Here is a 14504-nt window from a genome sequence, read left to right on the forward strand (position 1 = left end):
GCGCGGCCCCGCGGCGGCGGCGAGAGCGGGACGGGCCTGGCGCTCGGACCGACCCCGGACAGACCCCGGACAGACCCCCGCGGCCATGGAGCCGGGCCGCCAGGCGCTGCCCCTCGAGAACGCCTCCATCCTGTCCGAGGGCGCGCTGCAGGACGGGCACCGCCTCTGGATCGGCAACCTCGACCCCAAGATCACCGAGTGAGTCACCGCCCCCCGGTGCCCCCAGGGACGGGACCGTGTCCCCCCGCCAGCAGCGCAGCGCCCCGGGCCACCTGTGCGCTGCCTGGCCCTGCCCTGCCCAGCCCTGCAGCCCCCGGGGCTCAGCCCCAGCAGTGCCGTGCCCCCGGTGCCAGCGGCTCTGCGGGGCGTGGGGCTCGTCCCCCCCGGTTTGGGTGCCCCGGGAGGCAGCACAGGCTGGTACAGCACCCCCAGCTCCTGCCCCTGCCCCCTGTAAGGGGTGACAGCCACCCACTGGAGCGGTCCTCGAGTCCCCCGGCACTGAGGAGCAGCCCGTGTGGGGGGGATGTGTCTGAAGTGTCTCCAGAGGGGCTCAGAGGCAGGTCCTTAACCCCTGCAAACAGCAGAGCACTGCTCGGGCTGGGAGCCCAGGGGATGAAAATATCCTTGTTCTCTAAACTGGGGAAGTGGTGGAATATCACGTTAGAGACTTTCAGGGTGACAGTGGCCAAACAATGGTAAAACAGGACACAGCCCTGGAAATCATAACCTGGAGTGGTTGGGGTTTGTTGGGAAATGAGGGTGGGCAGAGGAGATCTCATATGCCCTGGATCACACAGGGGCCTGGTTTTGTTTTGTTGGATGTGGGCTGAGCAGAGGAGCGTTTCTGAGTGGGAGTGGTGTGGCTGCTGTGCTGGGTAACTGCACAAACCAAACACGTGTCTCTGCAGTTTGTTTTCCCCAGGCTACAGATAATTATCTCCTGAGCAAACACAACATTTGAACAGCTAAATTGCCAAGGGAATGTAATGTGCTGTCCAATATTTGGATGGTGTGCTGAGAAATCAGTAGGTTGTATTAAAAAGAAAAAAAAGACACAAACCAAAACAATTTGGGGTTTACACACTCCTGAGAAACAAGCATTTTTGATTAACTATTGTGTGTGTCTGTCATGGAATACTTTTCCTTCCTGGTCCTTTTTGTGTGTGTGCAGGTGCTGGGGTTTTATTCTGAGTGTGGTTCATCTGAGCAGAGCAGTTCCCTAATAGCCCCTAAATGGGATCATTAATGCATTGTGCTGTTCAGCCATTCAGCTCTGGGAGGTTTCTGCATTAATTACCATTTTTATCCCACTCCCAGCTCCATTACTCTGGTTTGTCCACATTCACTGACCATGTAAAATTAGATACAGGAATTCCTGAGGGTGTTGTTTGCTGGGTCCTCAAGGATTCAGGAGCTGGTTTGGTGTGAGGGTAGGAGCAGTGGGTGTAAGTGCATTGGGCCCTCCACTTCCCAGGGTGATCCAGGTTGTTCCTCTGAATTTCAGCCAGACAAGTGATAGTTTTATATGGCAAAATTCACTGTTTTCATCACCTGGCTGAAGTGAGTTTGGTGGTTTGATTCCCCAGGGTCCTCAAACCTTGAGTGCTTCCAGGCTCCTAAATGTTTCAAGTTTGCCTGGTGATGAGTGACAGTGCTTGTTGCTTATTTCAGGCTTTATGACCCTGCTTTTGGTTTTGCTTTAAAAACGGCTCTTCTGTCCTGAAAAATGTATTATATCTCCATTTCCTTGTGAATAAAAGAGGAGGAGGTTCCTTTTAACACGTTGTCAGTGTAGAGAGAAACTGTGTGGTCCTATATGAGGTCAGTAAGTTTCTGTAAGTCATCTTGCCCTTTATGCTGAGGGTTTGCATCTCTGCTCATAGCTGCTCATCTCAGTTACCCTTGTTGAGGTTACTGCTCACATGACTGAATCACACCCCTGAAAAATAAATGGCTGTTTCTTCGTTTGCTGCTTTTATCTGTTTTTTAAGAGAGTAGCCTTTTTTATTTCTGTGCTGGGTTTGTTTAGGACTGAGTAAGGTTGGTTGAGTTGTTGGCAGAGTTTAATAAGTGGTTTTGACACTCTCAAGCAGAAATGAGTTCAGAAAGTCTTGAACCAATCCAAGGCTCCCATTTAAAGAGCAAACTGTAGCTGCAGTCAAGTGCTGGGGAGTTAAAAGGTAAGGTACACGTTGGAGCACAAGCTGCAGGAACAGGAATTTATAGATGTAGGGCTGCCCACAAATTACAGCCTGGGACCTGATGGGTTTTGGGGGGTTATTTGGGGGGTTATTGGACGACTGTGACTCAGCTGGGAGTGCTGACATACCCTGTGCACTGGGTTAGGGTGGGTCTCCTGGTGGGCATTGCTCCTTGCTGGTGATGTTTGTGGGTGACTTCTTTTATCCAGCATCCTTAAAGGACTGCCTGCCTGTGGAAGGAGATGGTATTAGGAGTCTCCTGGGAGTGTTCTTAGCAGCTGGAAGGAGGTCAGCTGGCACCAGGGGACCTCACAGCTGTTTGTGACATAGGACTTCTGGTGCTGAATAATAATCCCTGTGGGGTCTGCCAGGGCAGAGTGATCCCTGCTGTGGGATCTGCCAGGGCAGAGTGATCCCTGCTGTGGGATCTGCCAGGGCAGAGTGATCCCTGCTGTGGGATCTGCCAGGGCAGAGTGATCCCTGCTGTGGGATCTGCCAGGGCAGAGTGATCCCTGCTGTGGGATCTGCCAGGGCAGTGCACAAGAAGAGCAGCAGGTGGTTGGTTCTGGTTGGGTGTCCTGAGGAAGGAAACCATAGATCCCCCTCACCATCGCTGGGGGCACTGCCTGGTGCAGTGTTTGTCCCCCAGCTGCACAGCAGGGCAGGGGATGTGCTGGGGCTCAGCTCTTTGATCCCATTACCCCTTAATGCTCCCATCCCATGGGGCAAAACACATAGTTTAGTTACGTCTCTGTGTGGCAAGTGGGGCAGAAGTGCCTCCTCTGCCCATTCCTGTTTGCAAAGCCCTCTGAGACTTCACAGCGTTTGGGACAGGCAGGGATTTCGTTTTCAGCTCTCCGGTCACACACACCTATTATCTGGTTTCCCGTAGCCTTTGAATGACCATTCATTTGCCACGGGGGGTGAAATAAGCGGGTGTTCGACTTCCTCGGGCCGCTGTGCTGCTTGTCGAGGATCCCATCTTGATGAGTCTCACCTAGAAAACAATGTGTGCACAAGTTGTTGTTGCAGCCCCCCGCCGGGTCCCAGTGGGGCAGAATTCCTCGCAATAATGGCTTTCGCATGTGGCCCGGTCCCCGCGCGGGCTCCTCGGGACAGCATTGTTCGGAGGAAGCCTTGCCTGCGTCTGAATAGCGCTGGGGGTGCCAGGAGGAAGAGAGGAGGAAAGGGAAATGGGGGAGCTGCTGGTTTGTGTCGCATCCATATCAGATGACAGGAAGTGGGGATGGAGGGTGGCCGCGGGATCCGCGGGGGGCCACGGCTGTGCCAGCACCCCCCGGCTCTGCACAGCCCACGGGGTTGCCATAGCAAAGCTTTTTGCATGGTCTCACTTCTTTTTTTATTAAGGCTTCAGGTTTTCCGTGGCTGGTCTTCCTTCAGTACTGAAGTCCTGGAGAACTGCTTGTCAAGTTACTGTTAATGCCCTCAATATTTTAGCAATGCAAATCATAGTCACAGCCTGAAACATTTAGTTGTACAAGACCTCTGAGCTGTTCCGTGGAGAGTAGGTGACCTGCAGTTGTAGAATTGCAATTGCAAATTGCATTTGCATCCTCTTCAATCTAAATAAAATAGATGACATAAGTTGCTTCTAGACTCTTAATGAAGTTTGTTTTCAAGGAGCAACTACCACCTCACTGCTAAGAAAGTGTTATTTGAATGCAGAGATTCTCAGAAGAAAACAAACCACAAACAAAACCCTTTTGGCAGGACAGCTGCAGGGTTTTGTTGGTGCTAAACAGAACACAGGGAGAATCCTCCTTGCCCTTCCCCTGCCTCTGTAATGGCCAGAAGGGGAACAGCATTCTGGTGATAGGGACTTTATTTCCATCCCGCTGAAATTCCAAGGGCTTTTTTCAGCAGTATTTTTACAGAAGCGAACCTGAGGTGTGTTTCCATATTTTGGAGGCTCTGGAAGTTCAACATGTGGGGGTTTTTTTATACATCACATCTCTAAAGTTGGTTTTTTCACGTGTCCATCTGTAACCGCGTGTTGGAAGCCTGAGGTGGAGCAGCGAAACTCGGCTGCTGTGTAACCATCTCCTTTTTTTTTCCTGCTCTTTTCTGTCCCCCTTGCCTTCTGAGCACAGACTGAGGGTTCCTAGGCTTCTTGGAAGACCATGCACTTCATGTGTATTCCGAAGGATGTAGGAAGCCTCCCATAAGCAGTTCCAATGTGTGTGCTCCCCTGGGAGACAGCCCGGCCCTCCCGCGCTGCTCGTCTGTGCACACGCTGCACCTTCACCTCTTTAAAAGTGCACATCCTGAATGTCCACCGAGACCCATCCTGTGGGATGACTCACATTCCTGGAACTTTCTTGCCTGGCTCCTGAAGCTTAACAAAGGGCTAAAGCCCTTTTCAGACATCCTATCAGGCTTTATTAGGAAAAATGCTGTCTGCCCTTCCCATCTGGACTGTCCCTGGAGTTGCCTGGTGCACTTGGCTGGCTTGGGCCACTACTGAGCATTCGTGTCTGGACATGGGAGGTTTCATCCAGTGCCTGTGCTCCACGGGCACTTGGTGTTATCCTGGTAGGCTTTCAGAGCACTGAGTGTTACCTTAAACACTGAAAATTTGACTTAGACTACTTGGCTGTCTAACAAACTCTGTACAGCTCTTGGGAGGTGAGTCCTGACTAAGACACCCTTAATAAACAATTAAATAACTCTTAAATGCCAGGGATGGGGTCAGACAGTGAAGTAGCAACTTTCCTCCCAGGTCAGCCAGTGTTGTTAAACACTTCAGTCCCAAGGAACCAAAAAAGCTGCAAAGAACTTTCAGGATCAGATGTGGCCGAAACAACAAATGTGCTCCTTGTTTTAAGTTGCTCCATGCACTAGATACTAAGCAGACAGATTTACCCTGGCTTTCCCCAGTTTTATTGGAAACAGCACACAATCCCCACTGGATGGCAGGAAGATAATTGGCTAAAAAAGTGTCTGACTTCCATGAGCCTGTCACTGAAAAGCTGTCTGAGCCAGAAGCACTGGCAGATTTAGCCTGGATGATAGTGAGGGCTGTCTGGTACCCTTTTTTTTTTTTTTTTGAGATGTACTGGCAATTCCTGGTTTGTTCTGTTTATTCTTCTGTCTTCCTGCTTCCCCAGCTCTGCCAGGCGAGTGTGGCTGCCTGTCTGTGTGCCCTGGCCATGTCCTTGTCAGTGCACTGGTACTCCTTGGCACAGGGAAGGGATGGGACTGGCACTGCTTGTACAGGGAGTGGGAGGGCAGCAGGAATAGCAGGATCCTGAGGGACTCAGGTGCTGTGGACTGTGGGCTTGGAATGCTTGTGCTGCGACAGGAATTCAGGGGATGGAGCTTCAGGTGGTTACATCAGGGCTGGGGGGGGAGGCGTGGTGGTTATGCTTCAAAGTAGGTGTGATTTAGAGAGGCAGAAGGCAAAACCCTCCCAGACCCTCAGGAGCCATTGCATAATTGCCCAAAAGCCAGCTATTAATAGATGTTCTGTGTGCCCTTCAGCTGGCTCTGCTGGGAGGCAGCTTTGTGCCTTGGGGTTTTGGAGAGTCACTGATAACACCACTCAGAGCTCTGGATGCTGGAGGGGTGCTGTGCAGGGCACCCCCCTCTGCAGGGATTTGGGAATATGTGTATGACACAGCTGAACAGCTTCTGTGACCGAGTGTGAACTGTGTGTGTTGGGGGATTCCTCTTGATCTCCTCACTTTCAGTGTGATAAAAGGTGTCATGACTGTCTTCTCTCCCTTTCAGATACCACCTTCTGAAACTCCTTCAGAAGTTTGGTAAAGTAAAGCAATTTGACTTTCTCTTTCACAAGTCTGGTGCTCTGGAAGGACAGCCAAGGGGTTACTGTTTTGTGAACTTTGAAACCAAACAGGTAAGTTGCTTTTATCTAAAGTTCTGATGGTTTCTTTCCCCTCCTTTTTTTTTTTTTTTTTTAAATATTAATTTAGAGCTACAGCAGGAAGGGATAAATTCAATACCTTGTCTGCCCAAACCCATGGACTCTGACAGCTCCACTCTGTCACAGCCACTTTGTGACTGCTCTTGGAAGTAACAAATACTGATTTCCTTTCTCCTCTGTGGTCCTTCCCTGACTCCTGCTTTCTAATGCTTCTCAGAAAGGGGCAGTTCTTTGGCCCACTTTTGCAGTGAGCTCATGGAGTTGCACTGTGGACACGATCCACACCTTGAACCAGCCTGCCAGACCACCTGAAATCCAGAACTGCTCTGGAGTCCTCCTGGTTTTAATTTTGGCTTCATGAAAGCACAAACCCCAGCTTATACAACGTGACACATCTGCAGCATCCTGGAGTGAGCTGCCCTTAGCTCTTCATTTGGGCTTTTAACTCTTACTACAAATCAAAATTTCAAGTCATGCTCCCCAGCAACATCAGAGTTGTAGTTGTTTTGTCATAATTCTGCTGGAATTGTCCAAAAGTTAGGAAAAAGAGCATGTTTGGAGGTTGCTTGTCCTGTATGACCTCAGTTGCTGACAAGGATGTCAGAAGACCCCTGACACTCTGGATTACCTCTAGAAAATTATTCATAGCAAGGTGGAGCAGCATTGCAACATAAATCTTCAGCTGCTGTGAGTCAGGTTTTATGGGAGTGTCCCAAAGCTGCTGAGAACAGGACTGAGTGGATCATGTCCCCAGTGCCCACGAGCAGGATCTGGAATGAGCATAGATAGGTGTTAATGAGACACATGTAATCACTGTAAAGAGCCACAGTATTTTCTCCTGTAGCATAAACCTCCCTCTGAATGCTGTATTTCCCCCATTTCCTCCCCCCAAACGAGTGGAAGGATAAAGCAGTAATGCTGCTAAGTCTCTTTACTCAGATGTTGGAGTCTTCCAAAGGTATCCTGGGCTGGGACACAACGGGGTAGACTCTCTTTGCCCTCAGTGAGAGGCACTTACAGTGGGCTGGTTAACGAAGAAAAAAGTCTCTGTGCACGTGAGTCGGTTTTGACTGCAGGCTTGGTTTGTTTATGGAGCTGTCTTCCTGTGCAGGAAGCAGAGAAGGCGATCCAGTGTCTCAATGGGAAGCTGGCCCTTTCCAAGAAGCTGGTGGTGCGGTGGGCACACGCTCAGGTCAAGGTGAGCGGCTCCTGCAGGCAAGAACTGCTTCTGCTGTGCAAAACTGAAAAACTGAACGTTAAGGAACAATTCTTATCAGAGGTGTATGGGACTGGCAAGGCAATTTCAGTCTGTTCTAGGAAATAACTTGTGGAGTTGATGTTGACAATGTACAGCTTCTCTTCTGTACCCAAACTGTGCTGGATTAGCTGTGGGTGAGGACAGGCCCTTTAGCCTGCTGTTCTTTGTGAGGGGATTTCTGATCAGAGCAGTGTGAACACATTACTTCTATAAATGTCCATGTTTCACTCTTCCCAAACTTCGTGAGTAATTGGCTGGAAGTTTGAATCCTTCCCATTGTGGTTTAGCTCCCTTTTGGGATAGCAGAGGTGTGGAAATTCCCAATTACCGGTAACTGTGTTACTTTGTTTCACTTCTGAAAGCACTTACGTGGCAGGAGCTTTAATTAGTTTTGACTTTAAAGTAACATTTCACATCTAAGCTAAATATCCTTTTATTGCTCACTCTGTCACATAAACAATCAAGTTTTTAACTTAGTACCTTCTGGAACACCCTTGTTTTAATTTTTTTTAATTCTTGTTTCTCCTACAGTTATTTACTATCTCATATTTGATAAAGCAGTTCATTTTTAATAAATTTCTTTGCAGATAAACCAATTTTGGGGGAGGCAGAGGGAAGCTGTTTGTTGCTCTGTTCCTTTGGGTAGTTTCCTTTTAGCACATGTTGATTGTCCTACAAGCAGCTTTCTACTCTCTCCTATCAAATGTATTGGTGCATCTGTTTTGGTGCTAAAAAACCAAACCAGGTATCTTCATGGGAGGAAACCATGTTGTTTTAATTATTGACTTCAAGGGCTCTTGTCAGCACATCCAAGCTGGTGCAAATCCTGTCTCCATTTTCTGTAGCTCCTGGAGTGCCACGTGCTTCCGGATGCCTGGGGAATGATCAGGCCATAAAAGGAGTTTGAGGAGTGAGTGTCTGCTCAGCTGGAGCTGAGCTGGGCAGCTCTGGGCCTGGCTGGCCTGAGTCTGGGGAGGAACATGCCTAAATAATCACTTTGGTGCACATGGCATTTTCTAATCCCTCCGTGGAAAGATTTAACAGCACAAAACTTGGGCTTATTGTAACAAGTGTTTGTTTTAGACAAGATCAGCACAAGACAGGGAGTTTTGAGATGAGTGGCCAAGGCTCACCAGACACTGTCGGTTTGAGCAGCTCTGCTGAAAACCAAACCTGACTCAGTGCCAAGCGAAATAAGGAAGCAGAACACTGCAAATAGTTCAGGAGGCCCGTTGCCCACAGAGATGACAGACTCACAAGCTGCTTTCCCCAGAAAGGCGGTGGTTCCTAACTGGTCTTTTTTATTTTTTCCTCCCAGCCCCTCCTGATTCCATGCACTCGTGTGCTTGGGTCACCTTCTGGCTCTGCACACGAAGAGCAGAGCAAGCAGAACAGTAGTTACCTTAAGATTTACCATCTTTGCTTCCTGCCTTATGTAGAGGGGAACAAGAAGTGACAGGATAAGGTTTAAGGATCCATAGTACAACGCACATAACTGGTGTCAGAGTCTACCTTCCCTGCTGGTACAAACCAAATATTGTGGTTGGGCTTTGTTTCTGTGCTTGGCCACTCAAATCCTTCCTAGCCAAAGCTTTACAAACCCTGAGGTGATGTTAACCCAGCTTTAAAGTGTACCTGTGGGGAAATGTTTCTTTGTTCCTGATTCCAGCTGGCTCAGTCCCTGCTCTCTTCCTTGCAGAGATATGATCACAACAAAAACGAGAAGATCCTTCCAATCAGTCTGGAGCCGTCGTCCAGCACGGAGCCGCCCCAGTCCAACCTAAGGTAGGAGGTGGGGTGGGTGAGAGGTGACCCAGCTGTGGGGCTGGCAGGGAACCAGCTTCTTCCATTTCAGTAAGATTTAGATTTAGAGCTGTTGGCGTTGTTTGTGCTAAAATTCTAATGTGGCAGAAGAGCTGTTTTTTGGAAGGGCAGCTGCTGTGAGGTAACTCATTTAATGTGGGACATTTTAGACTGGAAGTTTATTTTCCAACATGCAAAGCTACTTGGGCAGTGGGAAGGAAAAGAGATGAGGAGAGGTATTGGGAATGTGTAGCATTCCAGCTCCTTTGGCCAGAATATGCTTTGGACTTCATGTGGATTTCAGTGAGGGGGTTTGTGCTGGACTGATTTGTTTCAGCAAAATGCTTATGAGCAGAAATTTCTACTGTAGTGGCAGAAGATTAAAACAAAGTCACAAGTAGTATTTAACATAAAACTTATTTCTTTTTGCTGGTATTAGGGCTGTAAGTCTTTGTCTGTGGGATGTGATAAATTCCAACCCTTGCATTTACCTAAAGCACATAGTGCTGCTTTGCTAATTCTCAGTATGGCTGAGAGGGTGTGTGGTTTTCCTCTGTGTTGTGTCAGTGGAACCCTATAAGGAACCAGGACCAGATTAATGCATTAGCCTTCAGATAAAATGAGCTTGGAATTAAGAAGTAACAGGCTAGGAAGCAAGGAGCAGAGGGATTTGAGTCATGCAGATTGCTAGCTGCATCAGTGGCACAAAGGGGTTGTTCTAGTGAGGATGGATGGTGCAAGAAGCCACAGCGGGGAAGGGAACATTGCTCGGTCCATATCCAACAGAGGATACTGAATAACAAAAGTCCTAGGAATTTGGGGTGTAACCTAGGATAGCTTCTCCCTTTGGGATAAACCCTGCTAACGCTGAAATAATGTTTCTTCCTGACCTAATTAGAGTCTGGGGTTTTCCCATCCCGAGCAGGCTGTAGCTGGGAGGAAGTCTGGCTTTCATTTCTGTGCTGTTCCCAGCAGCCTGCTCGGGGCTGTGCTCTGCTGCACATGCTCAGAGCTCCTGAAGTGACATCATTTCACATGGAGTAGGAAGCCTTGTTGTGTTCTTGCCTCAGCGTCCTCGAGAAAGTGCTGAGTAGGTGCAGGGGCCGTTACTTTGTGGTGCTGTGATGTATCTTGGAGGAGCAAATCCGTGCTGAGTGTTGAAGTGCAGCAGTGTGGGCTCTGAGCAGTGCGTTCCTGCCTCGCTGGAGATGCAGCAGTGGGGCTGCCTGGCCCCTCCTTGTGTGATGAGTATTTGTGTGTCAGCAAAATCTCTAGATTGCTGTAGTCTGATTTCATGCTAAAATCAAGCTCAATCTCTCTTCTGCTTTTTCTCTTTCCAGTGTCAGTGCAAAAATAAAGGCCATTGAAGCCAAGCTGAAAATGATGGCAGAGAACCCCGACGCAGAATATCCCGCAGCACCCGTTTATTCTTACTTCAAACCACCCGATAAGAAAAGGACTACTCCTTACTCCAGAGCTGCCTGGAAATCCAGAAGATGATGCTTTAGGAGGGAGTGATGGTAGCAAGAAACACTGCTTTGTATACGTGGAGTGCTCCAGTGCTTTTGTACTTTGTAGGGTGGGAAGGACACTGCCACCTGAGCAGGGCACGGCTGGCCAGCCACAGCCTGGCCCACCCGAGGGGCCGCAGCCCCTGCCAGAGCAGCTCACAGCTGAAGGCTGTTCAGAGAAGTAGGTTCCCCTCAAAGCCTCTGATGAACACGCAGACAACCTCTCGTTAGCGTGCATTCATTAGCCAGATTAGAAACAGTAACCAGCGTACGGAGCAAAGCACATCCAAAAATACTCCATTTAACTGATTACTTTTTAAGTATTTTTGAACAAAAAGTATTCCGGTTCATGTTTTAATGGAGGGGAAGCACTTGGTTTTGATTAACGTGCTGTAGTTACCATGGAAAACTTTTTCATCTCAATAAAACTCATTTTAAATAGATTTTGCAACACTTCTAGTGACTGTGCATGCAATATTTTATATGCACCAGAGCCAGTTGATTTCGCATTTTGATTTGCAGACTTCACAATGTTAACTTTAGGATGTGATACCCTTAGGCTAATGACACAGCACTGGTATTTTCAGTGTCATTTAGGCTGTAGGTGTGTGCCTCTGTGTAGGAATTGGTGTATTTACACACCACTGGTGTGCTGTGCCCTGAGCTTCAGAGTTTGTGTTCAGTGATCCCCATCAGTGGTAGCTCCTCCTGAGCCAGATGTGACAACATGAGAGTAACTGCAGCCTCTGAGACACCTGCCAAGCCTGTGACCTCAGTGTTTGCCCCCCATCCAGCCCAGCTTTGGTTTCCACTGGCTGGTAAAGGTGGTCAGCTGCCTCTTGGTGTGTTTGTGGTGAACTGGTTCTGCTGTTAGCTGGGATTACCTGCCCCAGGGGCTGAATCCACAGGTCTGAGGGATGGCTCTGGATCTGATCTGCTGCCCATATTCTCCCTAAATATCTGCAAAATAGAAGTCTGAGGAAAAAAAAAACATTTTCCTTTGTGCACACAGTGCTGTGAGTGCGTGTGCCAGGGGGATGTCTGAGAACACGTGCTGGGGTCCAGGTGACACTGATCTCATTTTCCAGTGTGTGCTCTCCCTGCTCCCATCAGACCTCGTCAGTCACTCTGGAGTTGCTTCCCCAGTCTGGTTAATGGTGGTCTCAAACAAGAAGGGGGAGACAGTTTTTAAGGAGCCCCGGTTTGTGCACGCAGGAGCTGCTCAGGGAGGAGCTGCAGAGCCCAGGGAGGTTTGTATTCCCTCAGCAGCACACCTCCCTCCAGGCAGAGCACGCTTCCTGCTTCCCAACCCAGCACCTGGAGCGGAGCCGTGTGTGTCTGGTGGAGTGACTGTTGAAAGATTAATTGTTCAGAAGTAGGTCTCATGCTGATAATGTTTGCTTCCTAGTTTTTGGGTACCTGACTAAAGGGAAAAGTCATATCCCTGGGAGTTTGTACCCCTCTGAGTGTCAGGAACACCGGTTTACATTCCTCTGTGAACAGCCTGTGTTTGTTCCTGTGTGCTCCAACATTTGTAGCTCTCTGGGTCTGTATCTATATTGTTTAGAACAGCTCTCAAGTCTGTTCCCAGTAGGAATTTAGAAAATACCTGGATTCAAAGCAGGTGTGTAGTTGTGCTCCCATCAGAAACATACTTTGATATTTATTTGTATTGAAATACAATTTGTTGAAATTCTCACGGCCCTAAATAAACATTTTAAATGCATGTTTTCCTCCAGGAAAGCGAGGGTGGCACAAGCAGGAAGTGAGTGAGGGTGGTAAATGCTTGGCATCAGCCGAAGTCCACGGATAGAACCCGGGTACAATGGCATCAGTCTTTTTTATTTTAATTGTTTTTTTGCACTGCCACTGTCACTAACAGAAGTGCCTTGTCTGCAGCTCGGCCAGACTCAGACCTGGGGGAGCCTTATTGCAGGTCAGTGTTTGTGTTGGTCGTTGCTGCTGCCGCCGGCCCGGCAGGCGCTGGTGCTGCCGGCGCTTCCCGGGAATGCTGCGCTTCCCACGGCCCTGCAGCAAATCCAGAGAGTTCCTAACCCTGGAGCTGAGAGGAGGTAGATGCTCAGAAACATGTTTTCATGAGCATCAGACCTGGGAGTTGGCATGAAACCATCATAAAACAGGTTTGAAGGGCAGCGGGGAGCGCGGCATCACTGCAGCCGGATCTGGAGCTGTAAGGAGGGAGGTTGGCAGCTGGTGGTGGGCAGGAAAGTGGGGCTTGGTGCCCGGCTTCCCTGAAGAGGAATTGGGCTGTTTCTTGCTTGCAGCACATAGTCCTGTCCTCTGAGGGGGTCCTTGCTTCCCCTGTATCCAGCAGGTCCCTGGGAGCAAGGTGGGGTACCGAGGGCAATATTCACAATATGGGCTTTTCCTCAGTATTTCTGCTATTCTTGTGCATGTGGTGACAGTCCCTCACTCGGGATGGGTATGGAATCATGCCTTCACTGTGGGAACACAGAACATTCCCAACCCCGAATTTTAGGATTCTGTATGAGCTACTGTTTGACACACTGCCACCTCGTTGCTGCTTTGTAGGAGCTCCAGCACTGGTGGAGGGAGCACATGGGGGTAAGAGTGGGGATGGAGTTGGTGCTGATACCCTGTATCCACTGCTTTGCATTCCCCAGGCACTGCCCAGGCCCTGCTCCTGGTGCAAGGGGCACATTGGAGATCTACCCGGTCTCAGCAGTGAGGGCAGGAGACCTGCTGCCTGCAGAGGCCAGGAGATGATCCCAAGGCTGGGGAATGGCCGAGGCTGGGCTGGAGTCACCCTGTTCCTGAGCCTCTTCTGACTCTGTGGGGCCCAGAGAGCCTGGTCTTTAATGAGCAGCACAAGTGTGAGTGGGGCTGGGTGGTGCTGGGCCGTGGTGCTGAGCCATGGCCATCACAGCCCGACCTTGCTCTGCAATGCAAACAAACCCTGCATGGCCCTGCCTCGACCGGCTCTGCGTAGGGGGACAGACAGCTTTCGTGGCTGTGTCCATGAAAACTCCTACGTGTTTCTTCTGGAGCAGCCAGAGCTAATTGAGACCCTGCCAGCGAGAACGAGGGGTTTAAATTGTTCTTTCTCAGCATCCCGCCTCTGCACTTGTCCATGTTCCCCCCATGCTCGGCCTCTGCGGAGCTGGGGACAGATGGGAGGACGAGCTGGTGGGCCTTGGGCTCTGTTTCCTGGGGGTTTCTCAGGCTTTTCTGCAACCTCGATGTTTAAACCTAATGCCTTGTATTTATTCTAAAATGGCTTTCATCTGATTTCCTTCTCGGTTAACAATTTAGCTGTCACAATCAATAACGGCGAGGATCCATCCCCGGCCGCCATCAGCTCACGTTACCGTCCTGCAATTACCCGGCGGTGGCACCGCTGCCGGGGCTTTGCTGGGGAATTATCAGGTTACTAATGAAGCCCGGGCAGCGGCGGGCGGCCAGACGCCGCGGCGGTGGGCGCGATCCCCGCCGCCGCGACCCGCGGGGGGCTGCGGGGCCGTCCCGGGCCGTGCGCCCCGTCGGGGCGGGCAGCGGCGGGGCAGCACCGGGACGAGCCGGACCGGGGGTCCCCCCTGCCCTTCCCTTCCCTGCCCTGCCCTCCTCGCCGCGCCCGCGGGCGGTGCCGCCGCCGCAGGTAGCGGGGCCCGGCGGGGCGGGCGGCCCCCGGGGCGCGGCGGGGGGGGCGCCGCTTCCTGCCCGGCCCGCGGCCGCCCCCGGCGGGGGAGCGGGGCCGGCGCGGTTCCCCGCCCGGCTCCCCGCCCTTCCTGCCGCGGCCGCGGGACGCGCCGCCCGCGGGCACGGAGCGCGGCGGCGGCGGGCGGAGC

General features: G+C 50.6%; 1 protein-coding gene across 2 annotated transcripts; it reads left to right on the top strand.

Annotated features, from left to right (window-relative positions):
- Window positions 1-85: 85 nt before the first annotated feature.
- RBM18 (RNA binding motif protein 18) lies at window positions 86-11120 on the top strand. Of its 2 annotated transcripts, none has more exons than XM_064676603.1 (5): window positions 86-198; window positions 5952-6078; window positions 7217-7303; window positions 9063-9148; window positions 10507-11120. In XM_064676603.1, exons 1-5 carry the CDS (start codon window positions 86-88, stop codon window positions 10664-10666), a joined length of 573 nt encoding a protein of 190 aa, XP_064532673.1. In that variant the 3' UTR covers window positions 10667-11120. The 2 variants fall into 2 exon arrangements, with proteins under 2 accessions (XP_064532673.1, XP_064532674.1); XM_064676604.1 differs by lacking the exon at window positions 86-198 and adding an exon at window positions 2368-2489.
- Window positions 11121-14504: the final 3384 nt, after the last annotated feature.

This window comes from Pseudopipra pipra, chromosome 20 (assembly GCF_036250125.1).
Source record: "Pseudopipra pipra isolate bDixPip1 chromosome 20, bDixPip1.hap1, whole genome shotgun sequence".
In the NCBI taxonomy this organism is placed as follows: Eukaryota; Metazoa; Chordata; class Aves; order Passeriformes; family Pipridae; genus Pseudopipra; species Pseudopipra pipra.